The sequence below is a fragment of the Phalacrocorax carbo genome, chromosome 7 (genome assembly GCF_963921805.1).
Source record: "Phalacrocorax carbo chromosome 7, bPhaCar2.1, whole genome shotgun sequence".
NCBI lineage: Eukaryota > Metazoa > Chordata > Aves > Suliformes > Phalacrocoracidae > Phalacrocorax > Phalacrocorax carbo.
In genome coordinates this window covers 15078327-15098166 of record NC_087519.1, presented here as the reverse complement: position 1 = coordinate 15098166, position 19840 = coordinate 15078327, and the positions used below count along the sequence as shown (strand labels likewise).

Genomic DNA, 19840 nt, shown 5'->3' with positions numbered 1-19840 from the left:
ATATATTTTTATATTTTGAGGCAGAAATTTAAAAATTCATTAGCTACATTAGATACATTTTAAGTAACTACCTAAAACTTTACCTCTGAATATTTAAATACTTCCTACAGGAACTTAGACATACTCAGAGAATGTACTTTGATTATATACTGTGCTATCCTTTAATACTTAGTGTCTATATAACCTCCTCATCAAATAAAAGTGGACCAACTTTATAGTTCCATTTTGTCTGTATTCCTGTAATAGCATACTCGCTACTTCTTTTTAAACACCAAGATGCTTCTTACCTATAAACAAGAATGATCCATACTTTCAAGAATCCACACCCATTTCTTGGACTGTTTTGCCTTAAGACCCATGACCTAGCATGGGACCCATTCTTTAGCAGGAGAACAGTGATCAGCTTTTCAATAATTAGTACTGCAAACAACCTGAATCTCTGCTCCTTAGTTTGTAATAAGGGGAAAACAAAGTAGTCCCTGAAGTGTTCTACATAAAACATAGGCTTATAGGGCCACAATGATCTAGTTGGTTTATTCAAGCTTTGTTTTCAGGCACCCAGATAGAAATTCTAAGTCCAGTTGATTTGTTTGGAATAAGAAAAACTCAGCAGCCTGTAGGCAGCACTCAGCACCACACAAAAATTTGACCTTGGATGTGGGTTTGTTTTTTTTTTTCCCCACTAAATACACACATGGCTGCCATGAATGTATTCGAAGTTCTAGGCTTTTTCCTCTACTAATGAATAAATTGTTTCTTTTAGAATGAAGAAACCATATTAAAAGAGATAGCACAGGGGGAAGCGGGATATTTCTGAAAGTCTGTCCTGCCATCTCTTCATCTTGTGTGCATATAATGAAAGGTAGCTGTAATGCTGGTTGTGTAGCTGTAGCAAACTAGGGGACAATATTTTGTAATTTGTGTGGTTTGTCCATATGAGCTTTAACATCACTGCCACAGTTCTGATAGTATAGAAAGCAAGGCTAACTTAATTCAGTTAATTATTTGTTACCATTCCCATAAATTTAATATTCAGCTGTGGTAAACGGCATCAGTAAGTATATGTCAAATACATGATATTAGCCTCTCTAACATCGCACTGACATGCTCTTGGTTTTATGGATCTGTATCTCAGCTCCAACATGTAAGATATACTGCTAATATTAAATTGTCTGATAAAAATAATTTTTTGTGTGTGTGCATATCTGCATAATGTTGCACAATCAGAGCCATCAACCAAAGGACTTCTGCTACCACAAGAAAACTATTAGCATGTAGCCATAAATCTACTGATTCGTAGGTTCAACGACTACAAATAACAAAAATGTTAAGTAGCTTAGGCTGCAACAGCTTTTACTGAAGTTCATAGTTACATGCTAAAAACATCTACCCTGTGAAGCCTGGCCAAACAAATGTGGTCAGACATTTCATGGATGTTTGATCCAAACACCTCTGAGAACACTGTAGAACTGAACTAAGAAAAGAAGCTAATGCAGCAGGAATGACTAAAACAAATACTGAATTGCTCTCCAGGGTGTTTTCTTAGCCTATCCTTCACAATTAGTCACCTAGTAATTCCCCTGAAAGCAAGCAAAGGTCTGCACCGGTTTGATTTGGCAGACCCTAAGAGGGACTGGACTAGTCATGGCCACCTAACTTTCCAAACTTCATCTTTGTGCACTTGTCCACCCTCTGCCTCCCATGTCACAGGTTACCAGCTACAGGGATCAGAAAGAAAACTTCAAAAAGAATCCCATCAATGCAGATTGTTGAGGAGTCATGGTTCTCAGAGAACACCAGGACTTTGAAGAGTCCTTTGCAGATTATACTTTCACACTCCTGAATCCTAGGAGGATCAGTACCAATCTTGCCCTCTCACCGTGTTCAGCTTCACTGTTTTTTTCAAAGTATAAATAATTTTAGAATTATGCCAGTAACTTTTATCTATTTCTGAAATGGCGTTACATAATGAAATGGCACAGCTCAACAGGCCTGAAAATAAACATCATAGGGTAAATGAAGTTTTCATCTGAAAGACACAATTTGTAGATTGGTTTCGCTGCTGAACATAATCTTTCCCCTGTTGTTAATAAAGCAAATTACAATTGTAATGAAGAATTTTATTTATCTTTCTGTCTAGAAGGTTTCATTCCTAATACCCTCCTCTGTTTAAGTGTATCTATTATATGCATTCATTGAGACCTGGGCACAGCAAAATTTAACACTGTTAATATATAGCAGGATTATTTAGTTATCTGCTTATTCCCCAAAGTGAACTTTCTTTCTGTCGTATACTACTTGAGATATTTTCTCAATGTCATGGATGTATTATTTTCACAAACTTGCAGATTTGTCTCTTTGTTCAGCAAAGCAATTAAATGAAGGCCCAAGTGAAAGCATATGTTTAAGCGTCACTGAAGTTAATACTTTGACACTGCTTGAAATGTCTTTGGATTAGTGCCTGGGAACATACAAACTCACTGTGCCATGAATGTCTTATACCAGAAGGATAGCAATGTTGGGTGGCAAAGCTCAAAGCATTAATTTTTGGAGTAAGTAGCATTTGATTTTTATTAAAAAAGCATTATTTCAAATAATTTTCATACTGAATCTAATCAGCCAAATAACCTGCTTCCATCAGAGTCACTAATATTCCCTCCAGAAAATGTTGAGGGAGAGTAAAAGACAGGAAAGCCTTAATCACAGGAATAACTTGCCCAAAGGGATTTTCTTCCTTAACTCTCATCGGTGACTGCACTACTTCATCTAGTTTTGTGGAGAGTATCCTTTTATGCCTGAAAATGTTTGCTCTTTTTGTTTTCAAATCTTGCTCTACTCAGTTTTGATGATGTCTTAGGGCATTAAGTTCTGCTGGCTACTTACTGACCAAGTAGAAAAGTGTTACCTTTCACTTCCTCTAGATATCTTGCAAGGGCTTTTACTGGCTGCACCATCACATTTATCCTCAAAAGAGTACCCACTTCCCTTTAGTATGTTTGTGAGGGCTGGCATAAGACAGGCTTCTCTTATTTGCCTCTCCTCTGATTTAGCTTTTTACATTTTCTCATCAAATGTACTTTTATGTATCTAAATTATATTTGTTGTCTGCCTTTGGACTTATGCTTTTAATTAAGGTTTTCTTAACAAAGATCTATTTCTGGTACACAATTTTTCATATGGCTTGGTTCAAACTGAAGCCAAAGAGTTAATGGCATAAAAATACATTCAACTTATTTTTTCCTTTGCATTTCTCCCAAACCATAGTTGGTTAGCTTCTCCTGACTGACAGGGATCATTGGAGGAATGTTTGCATTGAGCTATCTGTTGGGATTTGCTGCCTTCATTTTCCTGAACGGTACCACTTAAGTCAGAATCTATAAGTGCAGTCTAAATTGTTCTTTCTTGTCCTGCATCTGTTGGCAATTAATATTATTGACAAAACTTGCACCTTTAGCCCTCCAAAGTCACAGCCTGGTAGTTGTTGCATGAGGGGAAGCATGTAAACGATAGTTGAACCTGAATTTATTGTCATAAATGGTACTAATAATTATAAATGCTTTCATTTGTTTGTTTAGTAGGCATCTTTTAGTAAAGCATATGGAGTATCTTAGGGTCTTTTCTGAACTTAGATATTTTTCTAGGAGCTATAACACAGATGTAAAGAAGTCTGTAATTTGCACCAATTGCATGGCGTCTGTTCTCTATAATTTTCCCTCAGCCTTTAACTTCTTTTTAAGATTCCATAGTTCTCCTTCATTCTACCCAACCTTTGTTGCTATTTGGAGATAGCAGAACAAAATAACTACTGCTCCTACTGAAAGATCATTTCAAACACCAGCCGTTACCTACCTCATCAATCCATCCCTGAGCACTACCAAATTGTTCCTCTATGATTACTATATAGGCATAGAAAGTTCAAATGAATCAGAGAAGAGTGATAGATGTGTGTGTACTTGTGTTATAGGTTTCAGTTCCCAGAATATATGTCAACATATTCTGCTCTTCCATTCTTCTACTATAGAGCTTAACAACAGTGTAAGAAAAAATCAATATTTAATTTTTATCAATGTAGGATATATCCTAGAAGGCTATGTTTCCACTAACAATTTAAGGAACAAAAAAGGGACCTTTATTCCTTCAGATTAGTCCTTTTGCTTAGTTTAGCCATGTAAATCTGCTTGCATCACACTAAGTATTGCTGAAGAAAATGGCACCTGTTGTGTTTTTGTTTAAAATAAATGTCTTTTGCAAAATGTAAGTGAAGTCAATAATGGAAAACCAAAACACACAGGTTCTACTAGCTATGAGAATATGATTTTTGAAAATAATTTCCTGGTCGCTCGTTGTACAAATTAAATATTTCTTCATCTAGAATCACGTGTTGTTAGCAGGAGTTACATTTACAAAATCAAATAACATCCCAGCCACCTATAAGGGCTGGGAAAAGAAGTAATAATATCATGGAAACCTTCTTGTGGAGTCCTGTATTTCTAACTGTACTCATGGTGTGATGAAGAGAGAAAGATGAGGAAAGACTGCAGGTAAAGCATGGAGCAGCTGGACAATTTAAAATAAAAGGTTTCACCAAGTAACTATTTTGTAAAACAAAGGTTTCTTGCTTAGTCTTTTCTGACTGTCAGCAGAAACAAACCTGGTCTTGTCACAGTGGATCAGGCAGCAAATCCTGCTCAAGATCCCCTAAAGTTCCTACACAATGAACAGAATGCTTATATGCTCGGTTTTATCCAGTTCGGAGGTCTAAGGCTGAAATAATTTCTAAACAGCTTTGAACAAAGATTTCCCTATTATTTAAGTGTCTTAAAACTGTCATTGAACACACTTACCATTTCATCATTGTTTATGGAGGTCCGGATGAGCATGGCCATGGAAATACCAGATTTTCGAGCTGCAAGTGTCTGTTTAAAGCAAACGCAAAACTTTAAAATTATACTAGTAACTCCAATTGTTGAATCTAATGGAGGGCAAGTATTACTTGATTATGCTACTGGATTTAAGCAAAAACTGTAGGAGTTACAAAAACTTTTGGTTAATCTTTGCAGCACACAACTTTTAAGGTTTCAGTACATAATGGAAGCACACTTCCCATCCTCATTACTGTTTCTTTTAACACTGCCTAGCTGAGCTGCCATTTCTAATATAAAACCTGATATTCAGAGGTTTATGACTCATTTGTTTAAACCACAGGCTGTCACTGTTTTTCTGCTTTGCCAACCAAATTAATGAGGTACAAGGATAGGCATCCTGCCCTAATTTGGAAGCTCTCTGTGCCTGCAGCAACATGGGAGATCATTTTGCAATAGTCTTATAGTTCAAGTTGACAGTCTGGATAATTTTTTGTAAGTCACTGAGCATTGTTAAACTGTATGTATGTATGTATGTATGTATATAAAATGCTACTTGTCTCAAATAAAATGTCTTTGGGAAAACTTTAAGTAATTTTTTCATTAAGGACAGTATTCATTCAATACTATGCATAGCTTTTTGGAGAAATATTCTGGTTCTTGGAGGGAGAAAAAAGGCTGGAACCGTGTCTCAATCTGTCCTCTTTTGCCCATGTGATGTTAAGGGTATATGAACACCTCCCAGTTCTGAAGGTTACATCTTTGGTTGTAGAGACAGTTTCATACAAAGGTGCTCAAAGCATTTTTAATATACAGTAAACAAGGAAATTTTATCTTCCTTAGTGCAGGATCACTGTAATTTAAATGGTTCTTTGAGAATTAATTAGAGAGTATAATGAACAGAAGGAAAAAGACCCTAGGTAAAAAAGTCCTGTGTGTTTTCCAAATAATATTTCAACTCTGAATATTGCTTCTGCTACCAGTAGTCCTTTTGGCCTGACAGAAGCAGATAAGATTTATTCCACTGTACAAGATATTAACCAAAACAGTGCTATAATACTGTATTTTACCTGCAAAATTGGGCTCATGCACCCTTCGCCCATTCTAAATCATTCCAAGTGCACCTGCATACTTGTTCTTTTTCTCTGCTCTTCCATAATCCAGTGTCTGCTTTGTCATATATTGCTGCCCTCATAGACTAGCAGTGTGAGGATGATCAATTATACCACCCGCTAACCATAAGTCTGTTGTTGCCTTTGTTGTGAAGACACAGATTTTCACCTTACTGTGAACTGGGTCTTCTGTACTCCACCATTACAGAGCTATTACAGCAAAAGTTTCAATGATAATTTTGCACATGTCATTCTTATCTTTGTGAAATACATATTAGGTCAGAAGCAATTCAGGCTTACATCAGCAGAGGAACTGCATCATTAACCCTTGGATGGAGAGACAATTCCAATTTCTTCCCATTTTATAATTTTAAACACTGCCATAACTTAAAAGGATTTTTTAAATGTAGGGATATTAAGAGTGTTAATTCTAATTTTAAATGTTTGCTTTCCCCTGAGAAGATACCCCTTCAATTTTCAATAATTTTCCCTTGATAATAATTAAACTGGCAGAGAGACATAAAATTATTAATCTTGTGAAACTAATTATAGTGTAAGAAGTCAACCTTGGCACAGAAATATTTGATTTGATTCATCACTGTCCTATTACAGTTAATATGGGATGCAAAGAACGTCCCTCTTATTTTTTTCCTTTTAAACTCTCAGCAGTTTACCTAGCCTATGCCATTAATTTGCTATCAGCTTTCCCACTTTGTTATTAATAAGTAAATAATTCTGTTTGCTTCTTTGTGACGATCTTTTCCTTCTATTTCTGTGAATATGGGAAATTCCATCAGTGTGTGCCAGTGAGACTGACAAACTGACAGGAAAGATTAAACAGAGCTCAGGCTTTATTTTTTCAAACTTTTTGTGACATCCCTGATGCTACAAAGTGAGAAATGGCAAGCAAAAGTGTGTTGGGAACATTAAGAAGAAAAGAAACAATTTTCATAATCAGTAGAGTTTTAGGTTTTAAAAAAATTAATTTCAAAAGCACCCATCTTCTGTTCCCTCTTGAAGCATAGGTTTCTTCTCAGTCTTGGAAAGTAGCCATTTACATTTACTTCCTTGCAGTATGTTAGTTTTATGGTTTTGACCTCTAATGTTCATGTCCCTTATACTTAGAAAGTAATTTGATCCTTTTAGGTCTAACATGCACAGTCCTAGCCATTCCAGGCTATAGAGCAAGGCGGACTACTTGTCAGGTCAGGAAAACAAAGGGCCTAATGACACAAACCTTGAATATAGGGTAGTGAATAATACTGTGTTCTGTCCTCCAGCAATATATCAGTCAAAGTAGATAAGCCAGCAGGAGAACTGCAGTTTCTTGCTATCAGTATAAGAGTCTGTATAAACAGACACTATTTCCTGTGAGAAAAAGGAAAGTAGGGAAGCAATTTTGATACTGTCACATGTCCTTGATGCCAAATTCTCCCAAGCACTATGCCTGGAATCCTGTAGCTTAACCATTTTGCTCCTTAATCAGAAATGGGTTTAAAATCACAGTACAGTGTCCTATATAAAATAACAAAGCCTAATAGGAAACATAATTAGGCTGTTCTTCATAAAGTGTTTGTCATGTTGGAAGGATAATAGAAGAATGTGATAAACCAGTAAAGTTAACAGTCATTATGGATTAAATTTACAGGGATTTTAGTAAAAAAACTCAGAACTATTATTTCCATTTATGTATCACTTTCAGAATAAACTGCATCTTCAAGAGAAAGCCCATAAATAAAATGCTTCTGTTCTGAAATACTGAGGTTGGTGATAATTCAACAGCTTGAAGCACTGAACAAACACAGAACAGTGTCTGCTCTTAAGGATGGAATGAATCAAGGAGGTGTTAGTATTTTGGGAAGAGGAAGGGAAAAATGTTGCCAGACTCATGGGAAACAAGGTGACAGGTTATGAACGTAGCAAGAGAACTTCCCCCTACTGCCCTTCTGTTTTTAAATAGTAGCAAGGAAGAAAGGTAAGTGCAGTTAATCATCTGGAACCTCTAGGAAGGAAGCCCAAATTGCCAGAGCATCAAAAGAACACAGTGAGCAACAGGAACCTGAAACCCTTCCCTACTCTCCTTTAACAGGACACAAGACTTGTGCAGCAGTTTGCACTTACTTACCCTCTCAAACTGGCACTCAGATACTACCTCATGTCTTTCCTTACACAAGAATTTGACCTGCAGAGTGTAAAGATCTCAATGTAGGTACTACTACATCACGAACATGCAGACAAATTTATTTAAAAACCAGTGATGATGATAAAGCCGGACATAATCTATTTATTTTTAAAATGTTTTTCCAAATCCCTGATACAGGACTTAAAAGTCCTTTTAGAACAGTTTATAACTTACATCTACACTATCTTATGTATTTGCCTTAGCAGCTTAAATAAATAAATTAATATAATTAGAAGTCATTCTAGCAAAAGCATTGAAAAGTGGTAACCATAAGTAAAAGAGAATTAGACCCAAGCTAAAATTAAATGCTAAATGAAAAATTGTGTGGGTGAAAAAAGAGCTACCTGCCAAGATAAAATAAAAGAAAGCTGTGTTTTGAGCAGCTAAAGTAGCAGGGAGCAGTCAAGCTAATATTTTGCAACTGTTCATGAATGCTGGCTGTGCCGCAATATTCATTCCTCTGTTTTTGCAGAGGGTTTCTGTTTTCCTGGTCATCTTTTCCTTCACAATCTTTTTCATTAAAAGAATCTATCACTGGTGATAATCAGGAAAAAAATAAGTTGAAGATAAAGTATTTGTTATTGCTTTATAAATATTATTATATTTTTAATGCAACGTAAAAGTTACCCAGTAGAGGTGAATCTGTAAAAAAATACCGTTTTCAGTGTTTAAAAGCTGCATGATTTCAGAACTGGGTTTTTTTGAGCAACTACATGTAATTTATCACTCTAAGGATCTCAACTTCATTATTCTGGAAGACAGATTTGTATTCTGTTGCTTGGGGGGGGAGGGAGGCAGGAAGGAGGAAGAAATTACTCAAAAGGAAACAAGATATTGTCTGAAAATACTTAACCCCTTCCCATAATTTTTCTATTTAAAAAGTTGATGCATGCTCCTGAAATGTTCAACAGAACTGCAGTATTAATCCCAGAAGACAATTTTAGAAAGGAAATGGCAGCTCAGCCCAACTGCATAATCATTACTGGACACCACTGTAATACCATTTACTTTTTCTTCATATTTGTTTTCATAGCACAGACACAAGAACATGCCCCACCTAGCCTCTAAGATCATTCTGAATATTGAGGTTAGTCAGAAATGGCATAGAAAACAACAAAACCAAACAAGTTCATCAATAATTTCTTAATTTCCCAACAACTAATCCTTAAGTCCTGGAAAACACATGTGAAATAAGGAATAGAATCATATTATTATGATTTCCATTTATTGGAATTTTAAAAATCCAACAAATACACAAATACGGTTTGATTATTTCTATGGTTTATCTCTTTAATGTATGAATATTAAAATATTTAATCCAATTTGTCTATTAATGATTAAAGGAGTTGAGAAAAGGGACTTCAAATAGCAGATTTAATGTAAAATAGTCCTGACAGTAATCATTAGATAAAAGCTAAACCTGACAATGTACAAAAACTGAGAATACGGCAGCTACAATTTATATGAATGTCTTCAATCTTAAGAGTTTAAACTACCATAATCGAGTTCTAGAATCTATAAATGCTTTTGTTGCGGAGACTCTTACATAAGAAGAAGTATCAGCGGATTACAGTTTTAGCTGAAATGGGCAGTTACTTCACCCGGTGTGTTCGCTTTAACAGTATAAACCAGTCTGTTTACAGCAGCAGAAAGGGTTCACAAATTATTCTTGTGTTCTTATAATCAAATTATAAAGCTAAGTAATAATACATTTTTGAATGATCAAAAGAAGAAATATGTCTGATTGCAGTGATTGTACAGTATAAAGTCATCTTTCAATCAAATGAAACTGGGAATTTTCTATAGTTTTCATAACATCTGAAATGATGACATACATTAACAGAAACAAAGACTAAAACATAGTGAGATAGAAAAACAGAGCTAACTGCCTTTGCCTATGACTGGGCAGATCACAACACCTATTTGGTCATCGTGAGTTACATACTTCTAACCTCCACAGTAACCACTGCTAATTCTCTCCCTGGGTGTAGTCCCACCTCAGATAGACACTTTAACTGGCATAAAACATGTTTGTTTAAAAGTAGAAGTTACAGCAACTACATCAACAAGTGCACTGACTTTTTTCTGGCTCCACATTAAACAGAGGTCTGTTCAAGCTCTTCGTATTGTTATTCAAACTGCCCTCTATATTATTACTACACTTAAATGATCACTTCTTTCACTGTCTTTCCCTCCTGTACAGATACATTCCGCTAGAGCTATAATAATGACCCACAGTGAAACTCATGACTGCAGCAGAGAACTGTTCCTGTGGATGGATTTTGACTGCTTGTTCCTTTTTAATGACTCAATCCAAAACAAGCAGGGAAAGCAGAGTCCCAGTGCATTAGTAAAAAAACTTGACTTAGAGATGTAGGAGAAAGAGAACTAGTAAGGCTGCTTTTGAAAACTCAATTTTTCAAACTGTGAATTTATGGAAACAAATAGGATTCAAAGATATCATCTTAAGATGATGTACATAATTCTGATAAACCTTATATTGAGATACCATACTGAAAGCAGGAAAACTAATGCAGAGAAATTGGGAAGTGCAATGGGACTAGGAAAACAAAGAGGGAACTTTACAAGTGCCAAAGTTGGTGCAAAAAGAAAATATTTCCATGAGTTGTTAATTTAGTTATTAGAAAAAATTACACCATAGTACCTAAGAGTCTTTATTTGCTTTGGGAAATTCACCTTTTACAAGAGAGATCAAAGAATCTAGTTGATCGATACAAGATGATTTAAAAAGTAGGGAACACTTTTAACTTCTCTTTACCTAGGTATCTAAGGCTGTTCAGTTCCACAGGGGAAGCATCACGATTGGGTCCTAAACAATCTCCTTGTATCATTAGAAAAGATATTTGGAAAACACACATAACTCTTTAACGTAAACTTTTTCTAATAAATTTGGCATATATGATGCAGAGGACCAGACATTCACATAAGGCACAATAGAATCATAGAATCATTAAGGTTGGAAAAGACTTCTAGGAACATCAAGTCCAACTGTTAACCCAACGCTACCGTGCTTCCTAAACCATGCCATGAAGTGCGATGTCTACATGTCTTTTAAATACCTCCAGGGCTGGTACCTCTGGGCAGCGTAACCCAATACCTGGCCACTCTTTCAGTAAAGAATTTTTTCCTAATATCCAATCTAAACCTCCCCTGACACAGCTTGAAGACATTTCCTCTCATTCTATCGCTAGTAACTTGGGAGAAGAGACCAACGCCCACCTCGCTACAACCTCCTTCCAGGTAGTTGTAGAGTATGATACGGTGTCCCCTCAGCCTCCTCTTCTCCAGGTGAAACAAATTCATTTAGGATTAAATTCTTGGCCATAAAATAGTTTTTCTATTTTCCAATAAAAGATCACCATAAAATATGACATTTATGAAATCCCTAAGAGTTATTATGAACATTTTAGAACATTTATCAGTATAAAAGCACTTACCATAGCCTGAAATATCCAGCCGAGATAGGAAAGAAATTAAAAGAATATGAATAATTTGTGGCATTTATTACAACAACAAAAATATATCAAATTATATCTATTTCATTCAGTGTCAAAAGAGTATAGCACTCAATTCTAGCAGTATTATTTCTATATTTCTGAAACCTTCATATAAGTAAACACAAAAAAGAAAATTTACAATGTATCAAATCTTACAAGGACTTGAGAATTAAGTTACTGATTTAAATGAGGTATTTTGGAATTCCTTGTAATAGAAATCAATGTACTACAAGCTCAGAGCTCACAGAAGATTGCTTAAAAATGCACATACCTTCAAATACAAATAATCTTTCAAAGATGAAGATGATCTACACTAAGTCTGAAATAAGTTCCTCTTAAGTTGATAAAATTGTTTTAGGTTTACAGCTGCAAAACTGAATTGCAATACAATTTACTATTTTAAGGAAGTATATAGTTAAAGAACATAGAGCTAAGAGCTATACTGTAAGTTCATAATGATTAAATTGCAGAATAAATTTCAGTTTTAAAACTCTGCAACTTGCACTTATTAAAGGTAGAATTTCTTCAAAAGGAGTATCCTCTAATGATTGGACAGTGAAACAGTAATCAGCACATAGTAATTATTGACATATTACATTAAATAAAATTAAAGTTATTCCACCATTCAAAAATGTGAATATTCTTTTTAGTTCCACTTTGATAATTATTATGGTTTTCAAAGTGAATAGTTAAGATTCTGATGTCTTAACTCATTCAGAGCAATACCTGTCTGTAAACAGTTCCAATAATCAAAAATAAGGCAAAAAAATAAGGCAAAGTGTTGTTTAATATGCATAAAATGATGATAATGTGGCTGTAAATTATGCTTATGTGTAATACAACTTAACAGTGCAGTGGCTACTACCAAAAAGATAGTTTCAATGAATGCAGGCTCTCCTGTGTCAAAAGCTGCAACTTTTCATTGATTTCAGAAGAAATTCTATTGTGAAACAGTTGCTGTGCTTCCTCTTTGTGACCCTTCAGGTAGCATGCTAACCCAACAGGGTAGCTGAGAATACATTAAGTGATAATTTGCCAAAGATTGATCTTTTGAAGACAACTATAGTAATTATTTACTTCAGCTGACTCCCTTTCTTTACAATGTGAAACTCATTTGGGGGCTCACTGCCACCAGAGACTAAATCTGTATTTTATTGAACTATGAATTCTACACTTCAGGAAAAGAAAGAGAGAAATGTGAATGGGACTTAAAAGTCTTCAGAGCAGAGAGATTCTACTTAGTCTTGTTTAGACTGGAAGTCAGAATAAATCTCAAAGGAACTACCATTCTTTTCACCTTTCTGAGATTTATTTGCCTAGATTATTGTTGTCTGCAATGACTGCTAAAATAACATACCTCATCTTATACAAAAGTATGCAGAAATCTTTAAAACATTCATAATGAAACAGGGTTGCTTTTTGAAAGGAACTTTCTTCCTCTTTCCTATACTTCTATCATAATAAGTCAAGCAGCATCCCAAGCACACAATAACAGCTGTCTTCGTAAGCTAATTCAACATTAAAATGAGTAGTTTATTATTGCATGAAATGCACATTATTTGATTCCACAAGTAATACCTAAATATTTGATGGGGTATTCAGACTTATCTAGTACATTATAACAACTGCAACATCAACTTTTACTGGCCTCAATTCATTCTCTCAAGATACCTTTTATCCATAAAACAATTGACAAACTATCATTCACATGCACAATAGTGATTACAAGAAAGATCTAGACAACTGACAAATGACTCAACAGTTTCATGGCATCAGGAGTTACTTACCACATCTCGAACAATAGGAAAAGATTTTTTTCTACGCAAGTCTGGCATGCTATCAATTCCATACAGCCCACGACCAGCACTGTAGGAGATGAAAAGGCAAAGAAGAAAATAAAAACCTGGAGCTTAAAAGTTTGCATCCTTAAGAACTGCTTATAATATCTGTATTCACACTTAAAATCAAAATTAGGAGTTATCAGCTAAAGAAGGCAATGAAAAATTAACGAGATTGTTCTTGGTGCGGCTGACTTTTTCTCCTGGCATTCACCCAAAGCAAAGAGTAGCTGAAAGGTTGCTTATTACCTCCTAAAACTTTTAACCATGGATTTAGAAGTTAATACAGTAGCTTTACATCAAAAGGACTCGTGTACCTGGTAGTTGAGATGGAACCCAACATTGTACAGGATATCATTGTTGTCATAAATTTAATACAAATCATGAAATATCTAACTAAATACGTATTAACATCTTCTCATATATGTGAAGGTGGAAAACAGAACTTGTCACATTTTAAGATAATTCCATGGTGACCATTATTATTTTCTCTTGCCTGGTTTAAGCTTTTTCATCAAGCACACATTTAAACCCATATTAGATCTTACATACCACTTCGAAACAACAGCAAAGAACAACTTGGAGCCTCTTCAAAGAGTAAAAGGCTGACACACCAATGGGACTTAAAAGAATACATACTGATCTGGTAACCATATGCCTTATTCTCCCTGACTTCAGAATAGGTAATACAGCTATTATCCTCCTGCATTTTTAACACAGTCAACATTGGAAGACTGCTGCGTGCCTTGTCAGATCTAATTCAGAGATACTTTGAGATTCTCACAGAAACTGGGATACCATATTTTTCAAGACCCAACATTTTCCCCTCCATGCTCCTTCTGTTTGGCACTGTCTCACATACCATTTTCAGTAGTTCTTATATTTCTATGTCTCTATCTGTAAAAAAAGTACGTGCCACAGCAGCTTCTCATCTGAAAGCCCTCATTTTATTTATACACCTCACAATTACTGGGTGAAAAGAGACTGAAATTAGTGACAGAATCTTCACTTCCTTCCAAAGGGTCAGTACTTTGTCCCAAATACTCCTCTGCTGACTTGAGAATAACAAGCCCTTGCCACTAGTAGAGATGGCAAATTCCATGTTTATTTAAGCCAAGACTCTGGCTGATGATTCCAGTTGGATATAGATGTTACAGTTCCACAGCTGCAGCTAAATCCAGATGGAATTATGAATCAGGGACTTCAGCTGCCACAATTTACAGCCTGGCATATTGATATAAACTGAAATCAATGCTGGATTATGCTAATATTCCAGACTGTTCAGGAACAGACATATCCCTCTACTCTGATACCTCCACTACTATCATCTTCAATATGAATCAACTCAAGCCAACAGAACTCATAAATCAGAACTACAAATGATTTAAGAGAAGTGAAATACATTAATGGGTGTTACAAAAAGGACACCAATTTTGGTTTAGGCAATCTCTGAATTACAAACTATTAGAAGAAAGGAAAGCTAGGAGAGTATCCTAAGGAAATATCATCTTATGCTATGCTTACTCTTTTCTGACAATCTCCTAGGTATCTGCTTTTGGCCACTTTCAGAAGCAGCAGGATGCTGGGCTAGAGGGACCTTTGACCAGGCTCTGTATCACTAGGGAGTTTATTTGTTTGGTTAGTTGGTTGGTTTGTTGTTGTTGGGTTTTTTTGTTTGTTTTGTTTTTAAGCCAAAACCTACAATCATTTTTATCTCTCACTTGGAATAAAATGTGGTTCTATTTGGTCCCCTTATTATGCCACAGGCTTCTGGAAGAAATGGACACAGCCATGGACTGGCAGTATTTACTTCCATGCTTCCCTTTCAACAGATGTGCAGCAACAAGTTCACTTTCTTAAAGTGTGCTTCATCTTGGGTGAAGCTTAACTGAACTAAAATCAGAGGAGAGGAAGGTAAAATTGCATAATAACATTTATATTTTCAGAGGTATTTGTTCACCCTCTGTTCAATAATTCCCATACTTTGAAGTTCTGGTGAAACTATCTTTGGCAGTATCAGTATTATGGACAGGTTCAGCTTCTGATCTGCAGAGGAATGGGGTTTTTTTCTTGCCCAAAGACCTGTCTCTAAGATATGTGAGACACAAGTGACATTACACAATAAAAGTGATGAAATTAATTGAGAAAATCTGGGCTAATAGATTATGTAGTGGGCAGCTCTCCAAGTGGAATAAATTGCAAAAACAACGTGAGAAGGTATCCTTAAGGTCAAAGAGTACTTTTACATAGCAGGGGACAAATCCCTAAGATGGAATAAAAAATAAACTTACGAAACCATGAAGTGGAAACAAACATTTGGGGCAAAACTAATAGGTATTGTGGCATGGATAACACTGAAATCTGTGCAAGAGATCAATCAGCATCAAGGAACTGTTGACTTTTAAAGCTAATGCTAGAAACAATGAGTCAGAAAATACTGCTGCACACTCCAGTCCCGCAGACTGTGTTACGGTGATGAAGCACTCATCACAGCTGCCAAATATTAAAACTCAAAAGTTAGATGTTATACGCTGCGAGCTGTTGATACACAGATAAATCCCATAGAGGGAACAAAGCCTGTTTCTCATCTCCTGTAATAAACAAAGACACTCTGAACACTGTTTCTCATATGGATTTTAAAAGATTAAATATAATGTTTAGGATCATCTACACATTCATTTAATCTTGTAGTTCAACATCCCTGCAAAGACCTAGATAAAGATCTTCTAATATTTACACTGATATACACAAGAATAAACTCCCTAAATCAATGGGCTTAACTTTAAAAAACCCTATGGGGTCAAGAACCTTTCTCCACAAATTCAAATAGGACAGACTAAATTCTAAAAGCCCTGTGCCCAGCTCTCCCAACACCATCAATCATTTTGACTTCAAAGATCTTTCCTCTGTTATAACAACTTAGTATTATTTTTCATATGGTGCCAAAGTTAGATGATTAAAATTAAATGCCTTTTTTTAAAAATTCATTTTAATTATTAAAGTTTTTCCAATTATTAAAGTATCCATTTTCCCATTAGTTAAAAAAAATAATCACATTTCACTATCATATCACAAAGCAACAACTAGTTTCACATAGCTGGTAGGAAAGTAAATTATATTTCCTAGTCAGAGAACTTCTGAGCTCCTCAAGCATTAACGTTCTGCAAGGAAATCCTGTTTGACAATGAATTTTCACCCTTTCTCTTGCAAAAAAAAGAATAGATATTTTCTCTATCCCCCCAGGGATGGTGACTCCACCACCTCTCTGGGCAGCCTGTTCCAATGCCTGACCACACTTTGAGTAAAGATTTTTTTTCTTAATATCCAATCTAAACCTCCCCTGATGCAACTTGAGGACATTTTGTCTCATGCTATTACTAGTTACTCGGGAAGACAGACTGACACCCAGCTCACTACAACCTCCTTTCAGGTAGTTGTAGAGAGCAATAAGGTCTCCCCTCAGCCTCCTCTTCTCCAGACTAAACAACCCCAGTTCCCTCAGCTACTCCTCATAAGACCTGCTCTCCAGACTCTTCACCAGCTTCGTTGCCCTTCTCTGGACATGCTCCAGCAACTCAATGTCCTCCTTGTACTGAGGGGCCCAAAACTGAACACAGTAGTCAAGGTGTGGCCTCAACCAGTGCCCAGTACAGGGACACGATCACTGCCCTGCTCCTGCTGGCCACACTATTCCTGATACAAGCCAGGATGCTGTTGGCCACCTTGGCACACTGCTGGCTCATGTCCAGCCAGCTGTCAATGAGCACCACCAGGTCCTTCTCCACCAGGCAGTTGTACATCATTAATTGGCATTTTACTTATGGGGCGTATTGTGGATAATACTCTGAATACAGAAAAGAATTTCCTATTACAGGGGCTTAATTAAAGTTGTTTTAAGGGGTGCAAGTTGCTATTAACGTACTAGTTTCCAAAGCAAAAGCTTGGAATAAACATGACCTTCTTATACTCTCCAGAATGTATATCACATTTAGCTACAGGACAAGGCCTAAGTTCTATTTTATTGTATGATCATCTGTTGTTTTACAGACAAATTATTATTCTGCAAAAGTTGAAAGTAATTTTTGAGACTGAAGAAAATTTTGCAGATTCATTTTGATCCATATTGCAAAACCTAATTAAAGATATAAAAGCAGTATAGGGGAAGAATGCATTCCTTGTTCTAGGTTCTGAAAAAAACCCCCTTTGTACAAAGGGGATTATTTAAAAAAATTTGAAAAACTAAATCTTAACCTGCAATCTCTAAGAGAGAAAGATCAATAAATTTCTCAATCCTAACAACTATGTGACAACAGTATTAGGTATTTGCCTTGTTGAAAATCCTTTAACTAGAAAAGAATTCAGAATGTTCTTTCATAATGATCCTGCTCTAAATTGTTAATATTATTGCTAGTACTTCTGAACAGGAACTTAGTTTTGACATTAAATTAGACACGGTCATTAAAAAAAAAATGTAAGTAGTTGTCTAACAAAGAAGCTAAGTTTGAAATTATTTTTAAAATAATCTTTCAGTGATAGAAGGTCACAGTATTTTTTACCAGTGCAGTAAGGAATGGAAGACTACAAGCTGCCTTCATATCAATGGCCTTAGAGTGGATTCATAATTTCTGAGCTATTCACTGCATTGAATAAAAGATATGTTAACAGCTGTCACTGACCTAGTAAAGGTTTCCTGTACAGCATGGAGCCCTGTTCGTCCAAGGGAAGGACAAAATAATGTATAAGAGATATAAACTTGTCACATAAAAATTACTGCAAAAGAACAGTACAAATATTCCTACACTTTCTGGAACCTTCCAGTTTTTGGGAAACAACATTGCTTACCTTTAGCCCATTAGGACATTTTTCTCTATACTCAAGTGAGAGCTCAGAGCATGCATGATACACTATGCCTGAAATACTCTAACTGCTTGCAGTGTGAACAAGCTAGCTAAGACAGCAGCAAGAAGTTTTTCCCTGCAGTTGATAGCTTCTGCTTCACAGTCTTGAGTGGGGCTTTATGGACCCATTTTCCTTTACTTTCTTTAGATATAGTACAGAATACAGTTATATGTTAGGTTCACACACAAATACTTAACCAGATAAGCTGTCACCATACACAATCAATTGGCTTCACTCCATCTCTGCCAGTGACTAGACAACAGACAGCTAATTATTCTAGAGTTCTGCCAAGTCAGGACTCACCTCCTAGGGAATGGATTTTTTTTTATTTATTTGTAACTAAACTGAGAGCTGGTAAATGCATTAGTTCAAAATGTCAGCCAAAACCCAACAAGATATGGAGGGGAGAAAAGCATAAATACATTTTCAGTGCAAGGAGAATGTAGTTCTGGTGTAATTTTCCAGACAACTGGATCTGCCTTATCCTAAATTTTGGTGTCACATGACATTTTAAGATAATTTGGGTTACACTTGTCTGTACTTTAGTTATAAAGAAAAGTTCTTTGTAGAGATTCCCAAATATTTGGGTTGTTAAATTCTGAAGAAAGTTAAAATAAGTCACATGAACAGCTTTAAAACATTACATTAAATAACTTCCACTTAGTCACAGCAGCAACAATAATACCCTATTTAGGCTGATCCTGCTAGCATTCATCAGGCCCGTATTGTTCATTCAAGTTAAATTATTCTTTCTTCTTTACTGGAGACAATCATAAGAGGTGTAAGCTATAGTCAAAACACTCAAAATGAACTCTGATGAAAAGAATCACTTCCAATAAAATCTGGGTTTTTTCTAGACTGCCAGTTTAGCATAGCAAATCAGATACAATTCTCAATAGTATAACATGTAATAATTTCTGTTCTGTAACTGGTAGGTAGTCTGTATGGTGAAGAACATGACAGATGATCTATATGTATGCATATATGTATATTCACGTACCATATTTGCGCAGATGAGGACTTCACAGAATCACAGGTTGGAAGTGACCTCAGGGATCATCTAGTCTAAGAAGAGCACAGTCTAGACAAGATGGCCTAGCACTCTGTCCAGATGACTCTTGAAAGGGTCCAATGTGGTCGAGTCAACCACTTCCCTGGGGAGATTATTCCAACAGTTGACTGTCCTCAATGTGAAAAATGCCCAATTGGAATGTCCCCAAGAGCAACTTGTGTCCATTCCCCCTTGTCCTCTCCATGTGACTCCTTGTGAAAAAGGAGTCTCTATCTTCTTTGTAGGTACCCCTGAAGTACTGGTACATGGTGATGAGATTCCCCTCTAAGCCTCCTTTTCTCAAGGCTGAACAAACCCAGTTCTCCCAGCCTATCCTCATATGGCAGGCTGCCTGGTCCTCTGATCATCTTGGTGGCC

General features: G+C 36.0%; 1 protein-coding gene across 3 annotated transcripts in view; it reads right to left on the bottom strand.

The window, feature by feature from the left end:
- Positions 1 to 19840, bottom strand: part of UNC13C (unc-13 homolog C) — a 238485-nt gene that overhangs the window by 125257 nt on the left and 93388 nt on the right. For all 3 annotated transcript variants that reach the window (XM_064456441.1, XM_064456442.1, XM_064456443.1), the window contains 2 exons: positions 13462 to 13540; positions 4845 to 4916 (listed from right to left, as the gene is read on the bottom strand). In XM_064456441.1, coding sequence (XP_064312511.1) covers positions 4845 to 4916; positions 13462 to 13540 — 151 coding nt within the window. The remainder of the gene's footprint in view (positions 1 to 4844; positions 4917 to 13461; positions 13541 to 19840) is intronic.